General features: G+C 35.9%; 1 protein-coding gene across 1 annotated transcript; it reads left to right on the top strand.

The window, feature by feature from the left end:
- Window positions 1–1,510: 1,510 nt before the first annotated feature.
- LOC131079443 (pentatricopeptide repeat-containing protein DOT4, chloroplastic-like) lies at window positions 1,511–4,685 on the top strand. Its single transcript, XM_058017398.2, has 2 exons — window positions 1,511–1,878; window positions 2,008–4,685. Exons 1-2 carry the CDS (start codon window positions 1,779–1,781, stop codon window positions 3,828–3,830), a joined length of 1,923 nt encoding a protein of 640 aa, XP_057873381.1. The 5' UTR covers window positions 1,511–1,778; the 3' UTR covers window positions 3,831–4,685.
- Window positions 4,686–7,824: the final 3,139 nt, after the last annotated feature.

Below are 7,824 nucleotides of genomic sequence, written 5' to 3' on the forward strand. Positions count from 1 at the left end.
GGGAAGCATGTAAGGTTATTTGATTCCATGTGCAGTGTGAGGGCAACAATGGTTTTTTTCATAAACTCAAATGGTATGCAATGGTTTTCTTCATAAATTTAAGTGTTGCGATTCTAATTTACATAAAGTGCAACCTAGAATAATATGTTGTTCTTTGATTAAAACCTTGGATATAACTACCTGCACTTAAATAGTTGTTGAACACTTGTAATGTCTGAGAAACAAATGTCCAAAAATATTAAGTCTCTTTGGTCAAGTGTGTTACAACCAAAAATAACATATTTCAAGTGGTTACTTATTTTGCAAAAACAACTTTATTTTTTTGTCTTCTTCCAATCTCAATTTGTGTGTTGTTTGTAGAAAGCTTGAAAATATCAATCACATTTTCTTTGATTATTTTTATACCAAAGAAATCTAGAACTTGTTTTTTGCAAACCTCAAGGATTAGGGGGATAAGGGTCTAGGTTCAATTGGTAGGGAATTATTTTGGTTATGTGAATGTCTTGAACAAACCATTTAATTTATTTTGATTCGTGTCATCTTCTAAATTTTTGTGGTTTTTATGGAAAGCTAGGAATGAAGATTCATTTCGAGACAGTAGGAGAGTACTTATTGAGTCTAGTAGAAGACTCATTTTTCATAACATCTCTGTGTAGATTACCTTAACAATGGAGATCTCCAAGGATAAGTTGCTAAGTCTAGTATAATGGACATCGATAAATAAAAATATAAGACATTGGTCATTCAACAAGACTAACAATGTGTCTTTTATGAGAAGCTATCTAGAATTCCAAAATAGATACAACAATAAATAGTCAATAAAACCCTAGAGAAAGATCTTGGATTCAAAGGAGGATTGCTTTTTATTGCAAACCAAGGAGAATAATTTGGAAGTTGTAAGGTTAAATGAAGACACATTTGATATTGATCCACCATTTGGGTGCAATAATATCAATAAGTACAATGAAAGTATGAACTTTTAAAAATGCTCTATTCTAATTTTTCAGCATATGTGTAATAATTGTCTATTTTGTACAAACCCTGGACATGTTTAAATCTGTATATACTATACCATGCAAGCCTTGCATAACCTATGATTGAATATATATATATATATATATATATATATATATATATATATATATATATAGAGAGAGAGAGAGAGAGAGAGAGAGAGAGAGAGAGTAATGTCATTTGGCAACCATACATGAGCTACTTAGTGATGTTTAATTCTATCATAGTGTTCTTGAGTGACCCTGCGTGATCCTATAATCTGTTATGATGAACTATTATATTTATACTTTTTTATCTGATAAGCTATTTGTAATATAAAAGAAAATGCAAAGATATAAAATACAACATTGTGTCGAGTTTAAATCTCTAATATAAAAATGAAAAATAAAATAGAAAATAAAAAAACAACAGCACTTTATTTTTAAGTGCAATAGACTATAAGAACATTAATGTCAATTATGCTAGTATCTTACAAAAGAAACAATTAAAAAACTCATTAAAACCTCAGAAATTATTCTTAACCCCGGAGACGTAGAATTAATCCTCATTTCAGTTTTTAGCCCGATGCCGAAATGCACTTGATAGAACAGCGATCAAGCCTTAGTAACTCTGTAAAAACAATGCGGTGTTCGAATCGTCATTTAGGAGGACCATTGGAACCTTCCCCCAAAAAAGTGTTGACTCGAAAATCTTTATCTTATGCTGTAACCATGTATAGGTTGCTCGTGTTTAAAACACGGCTTTAAGAAATATAATGTGGAGAGATGACCCTTGCAGGTTCTGTCGTTCGTCAAGCTTGTACAACCTCTTTTAGTGCTTTAAGCAATCAGACATTGATGAATTTGGCGGAGATCTTCAAGCAAGGTATTCCGATTGATATTCATTCCTACGCTTATCTTTTGCAGACATGTGCTGACATGAAAGCTCTAGAACAAGGCAAACAACTGCAAACCCATGTGCTTAAAAATGGAACTAATCGTACCATTCTATTAGGAAACAAACTTGCAATCTTGTATGTTAAATGTGCCAACCTGGAAGATGCACAACAAGTGTTTAACGAAATGCCACAACGAAACAGCTTGTCATGGACTGTGATAATTGGAGGAGTTGCCAAGCAGGGGCAATGGCACGAAACGCTTCGCTTGTTTCATCAAATGCGGGGTTTGGGTTTGCAGCCAAACAACTTCATCATTCCAAGTGTTCTTAAAGCGTGCGCCAACTTGATGTCTCTGCAAGAGGGTAAAGATATCCATGATTATATCGTCAGAAACAAGTTAGAGATAGATCTCTTTGTAGCAAGTGCTCTTGTAGACATGTATGCCAAATGTGGAAGTTTAGACTGCGCACGCCAAGTGTTCAACAAAATGCCTCATAGGGATCTTGTTGCATGGAACTCAATGATTTCAGGGTATGCTCACAATGGGCAAGATGCAGAGGCACTTGAAATATTTAATGAAATGCAAAGGGAAGGTCTGAAGCCTGACTTGATTACCTGGAATGCATTGATTGCTGGGTATTCCCATACTGGAAAGACAGCTGAGGCCATGAAACTCTTTAACCAAATGCAATCTGCAGGCATGAAGCCCGACACGGTCTCATGGACTGCACTAATTCAAGGTTACACTCAAAGCGCCTGTTCTAACAAGGCTCTGGAGCTCTTTTGCCAAATGCAACAAGCAGGCCTTAAACCCAACTCGGTCACCGTTGCCAGTGTTCTTCCTGCATGTGCTAACTTAGTAGCTCTGGGGTATAGCAGAGAAATACATTGTTATATGGCCAGGAATGGTTTCGATTCAGACGTCTTTGCTGGGAGTGCCCTTGTTGACACCTATGGTAAATGTGGGTGTTTAGGAGATGCACACCGATTGTTTGACAAAATGCATCAACGAAATACAGTCTCATGGAATGCGATAATTTCAGCTTACACTATGCATGGACATGGTGAGGGTGCCCTCAAGCTCTTTTACCAAATGCAACACGAAAGCATTATGCCAGATCACATAACCTTTACTAGCATCCTCTCTGCCTGCAGCCATGCAGGTCTGGTGGATGAAGGTTGGCAATATTTTGAACTTATGAAGCAAGAACACAATATCTCACCCACTGTAGAACACTGTGCCTGTATGGTAGACCTTCTTGGCCGAGCTGGCCACCTGAAAGAAGCATACGAATTCATTAGTAAGATGCAAGTGGAACCTGATGCCTGCGTCTGGGGAGGATTGCTGGGTGCCTGCAAAGTACATGGAAATGTAAAGCTAGGAGAGCGTGCTGCCCAACACCTTTTTGTGTTAGAACCCGAAAATGCTGCAAATTATGTGTTGTTGTCCAACATCTTTGCTGAGGCCGGCAATTGGGTTGAGGAAGGAAAGGTAAGGAAGATGATGGAGAAAAGAGGGCTGAAGAAGAGGCCAGGATGCAGCTGGGTGGAAGTTAAAAACAGAGTACACACATTTAAAGTTGGAGACAAATCACATCCTCAAATTGAAGAAATCTACTCCATGCTTCAAAGCTGGGCTGGGGAAATGAAAGAGGCAGGGTATGTTCCAGATTCTAATTTTGTGCTACAGGATGTGGACGATGATGAGAAAGAACATATTCTATGTGGTCATAGTGAAAGATTAGCCATAGCTTTTGGAATAATCAGTACATGCCATGGAACACCCATTCGGGTGATTAAGAATCTTCGTGTGTGTGGAGACTGTCATACTTATACTAAGTTTATATCTAAGCTATCTAGAAGAGAAATATTTGTGAGAGATGGTGTTCGTTTTCATCATTTTAGAGATGGTGTGTGCTCTTGCAGGGATTATTGGTGATGTTAGTTGAATTATTGTTAACTGATGCTTTTGTTGATGACTGAAGAGCTCTTCCTATAATCCTTATTGGGAAGGTCAGTGAACTACCATTGATCTATTTGATTTGTTTCCTACTTAAGTCAGCTCTCACCCAAAAAAAAACCTAAAGTAAATTCTTTCCTCCAAGTTCCCTGATCGAACTAACTGGCATACCACCTAATTCCTATGTTTCTTTCTAATTTCAACTCTGATAAGATTCCAACCTAATTTTTGCTTTCGTGATTGTGTCTGCTACGTCGTCTTGTTTCATAGATGTTTTGAGTAGCAACTTCAAACTCCTCTATCCACACACCGATATCAAACATATAAATTCTAGTTCGATTATGTCTTTGTGTCTCCATTTTTAGCATCTAGTATCCCTTAACTAATAGCTCCTAAGCTCTTTCTTTCCTTTTATAACTTCCCCCTACTTAATACTCTTAGCAATACCAAAATCTTGCATATAGATGCACATGAAGCCCATTTTATTCTTAACTTCCACAAGCCCACAAGTGGTACTTGCAATGGTTTGTTCATGTTTTTGATAGATTTGACAGATTCATCTCTGAGTTGGAAGGTACTAATAGAAAAGAAAAGTTCTTATGATAGATTTGACAGATTCATCCGAGTTGGAAGGTACTAATAGAAAAGAAAAGTTCATTCTTAGCTACCACGAGGCCATATAAAACTAGGTATGGGAGACTTAGGTATGTCATAGTCTCCCATAGGTGGTACCTCCAGTGCTTTTGCTCATGTTTCTAATAGATTAGACGAACTAATCCTAGTGTTGGAAGTTGCCTTGAGGAAAGGTTTCTTTTAGGGTCTTATATACATGTGTCACTTATGGAATATCTTTTTTTCTTTATGCTTCAACTTTAGGGTGAGCATACTTTTACTTCCTTCTAATCAAATAGGTTCTTATAAGATGGAATCATGAGAATTTTTAGGCTTAATCTTTGTTGGCTTGGTTTCTCTGGGACAATTTAGATTGAAACAATTTGTAAGGTAAAACTTCCAAATTATAAGGAGAAGTCTCCAAAAAACTAATGTCAACTTTAAATTTTAAAATATAGACAAATCTACAATTGTTGATATTATGCACAATTTTTCTTGGATTTTTTTAGTAGTGAAATAAATGGAATAATCTTTAGCCCTATCTTGTTAGCTTGAGTACGGGCACAAGACTTTAAATGGTTCTTTTTTAACAAACAAGAGTAATGGATTGTATGATTCTATACTAAGATTAAAAGAAACTAACACTAAATATCACAACACCTTTCTATTGACTAAAAGCAAAAACCAACAAACTAATGCACATAAGACTTTGAAAGAAAAATGTTTTTGCAATACACAACTTCAAGCTACAACCTAGATGTATAAATAATATCAATACAAAGTTTGACATTAATTACCTACTTTCAATCCAGTCTTTGTAATATTAGATGAAATCATGACATCCATATAAGCAAAAACTACATTCACTTAGAACAATAAGTTTAATAGCATAAATATAGCATCAATTTTAATTAGGAAATTTTGTGCTCAACATTTATTTATAAGATTACAAAACCCAATTTTTAGAATTTAAGATAAACATTAATTTATTCCAACAGTCAATAGTTTTAAATCGAAACAATTATAAATACATAAAAAAGTCACAAGAAAGCACTTCAAGTCTATATCCAATATAAACAAAGCGCAAATAAATTTTGACTAAAGCACCCTAGTACACCCTTTTTTATATAGTTTCCATAGTGATATGAGTAGTCAACTTGTGGTTGTTGTTGCAATCCAATTTCATAATGTCCAAATTTTGCTTGAACCATATCCCCTTTATGCTCTTTGGCTAATTGTGGCCATCATAAATAATTGATTTGAGATATTTCCTAATGGGTCTCCTTTGGTCAAAGTTTACATTAAGTGTTCTCTCTCTTCATCCCATGTGTCTCTCATATGTTCGAGATTGCAAATGCCCTAAAAAAATTTACTGTAAATGTTCTATGCTAAAATTCCTAAGGATTGTTCCTATGTCAAAGTTTCCCTCTGTAGTACATCTTTCTACCCAACACTACCTTGTTCGTCTGTTCCTATTAGGATACAGAAATTTCCAATGTTGGTGTACATTACACCTATTCCTTGCTTTTGTTCCCTTACCCAATTAGAACTTCAAAGTTTTCATCCTCGACATCCCTTTCATCCATCCTTTGCTCTTTTCCCTTGCCTTTGTGAGAGTTTTAGACTTCCCCTTTCCAACAGGCATTTCATCTTGTTGCCCCCATATTTGGCATAGTTTTAAAATTGAACTTCAAATCAATCTCAGTGTCGAGTAAAGATCCAATGGGTGTTTATGCGTAAGTATTGAGCACGTTGTCCAAGGTCATTACTAGTCAAAATATGAAAAATGGAAGAATTTTGAAAAATGATCACAAATTGAGGGAAATCAATTGACAGTCAGGATCTAAGCGTCATTTTGTATCACGTGGCCAACTTTCACTTGAACCTAGTTCATACTTTGTCATATTTTAAACCTTCAATTTTTGGTGTTTGTTGCCTAGAAATGATTAAAACCTCTCATTTTAGGATTCCTCATGAGGAGTAAATGGTGTTGTTGGCTTGTCTCCCTATCATCAATGCGTGTTTCAAATTTCAAGACCTAACTCCCTGTCGTTTGAAAGTTGTGTCATTTTTCTCCAGCCAAAGCAATAAATTTAAAATATTTAAATTATTTCTCAAATAATAATTTAATATTTTAAATTATTTTAATATCTCTGGTCATTTGCGATAAAAAGTTGTCTAAAAATATCAGTTGCATTCATCCTTGATTCCTCTCCGTGATCAATGGTTTCCGAGGTCAAAATCACTATCTTTGAAGCAGAAGGTTAGAAATGCTTACTTTTTGAGCATTCTTAACCTCATTTCTTAGCCTTTTGCCAAAAAGGTTAGAAATGCTCAGTTTTTGGGCATTTAACCCATATTTCTAACCTCTCACAAAAAAGTTAGGAATGCTCCAAAATTAAGCATTTCTAACCTCATTTCTTAACCTTGTGGGCCCGCCTTGTCAAGAAGGTTGGAAATGCTCCGTTTTGGAGCATTCTTAACCTCTCCAGAAGAGTTTTTGTGTGTACAAAGAACAGCTTATGGACATTCATCAATGTGTAAAAGATGAAGTGATTTCACCAGAGGTTTTGTTGCAATTGCTCTGAAAGACGTGGTGCAAGCTATACACATGTTTAAGCTGTTGATTTGGACACCGTAGTCATGTGCCTAAGCAGCTGTCGATTGTGGAGGTTAGATGTTGTAGTTTCAACTGCTCTGGTAGAACTTCCTTCCTTCTTGTATCACTGTGGAAGCTTTGAAATAGTCGTAGAAATGCATTAAAGCATCATGGAAAGGGAACTTGTTAAATTTTAAAGTTAGAAATGCTTTGTTCGATACACACCCAAGTGTGAAAGCATAAGGGAAGTCGAGTGAATTGTTGAACAAGTGCAATCTGCAGGTATAAAGTCACCGCATGTAGGGGTACATGCAAGATGTGGAATCATTGATAGCACATCCAAACTGTTTAACAAAATTCCTCAAAGCGATGTTATCTCTTACGATAGTTGCAAGATAAGCTACAATGTGTTAAGAAAAGCTTTAGAAACTATCAAGCAAGTGCAATCTGCAAGTGTAAGGCCGAATTCCACAACCTTTGCTAGCATCCTCCCTGCCAACGATAAAATGGAAGTTTCAAACCAGGTTAAAGACACATCTGTTTTTGCCAAAAATTGGAGTTTGAAATGCATGCAAATCGCAGAAGCAAGAATATATCATTACAGCTATTTGAAAGAATCACTGTGATCATAACTCCAGATCATGGAAGCTTACCCAGTGCTGTAGTTGTTTGATAAAACACCACATATGATGCAGAAAGTGAATGCATAGACAACGCACGTGATTTGTTTGACAGAATACTCGACAGAATGTGGAGGCATGG

The sequence above is a fragment of the Cryptomeria japonica genome, chromosome 8 (assembly GCF_030272615.1).
Source record: "Cryptomeria japonica chromosome 8, Sugi_1.0, whole genome shotgun sequence".
NCBI classification, from domain to species: domain Eukaryota; kingdom Viridiplantae; phylum Streptophyta; class Pinopsida; order Cupressales; family Cupressaceae; genus Cryptomeria; species Cryptomeria japonica.

Bases quoted from the DNA above. Each gene is read 5' to 3' on its own strand.
- LOC131079443 (XM_058017398.2), top strand. From the start codon at position 1,779: ATGACCCTTGCAGGTTCTGTCGTTCGTCAAGCTTGTACAACCTCTTTT. The intron at 1,879-2,007 runs GTATTCCGATTG...CCATTCTATTAG, and splicing joins GGCGGAGATCTTCAAGCAAG to GAAACAAACTTGCAATCTTG.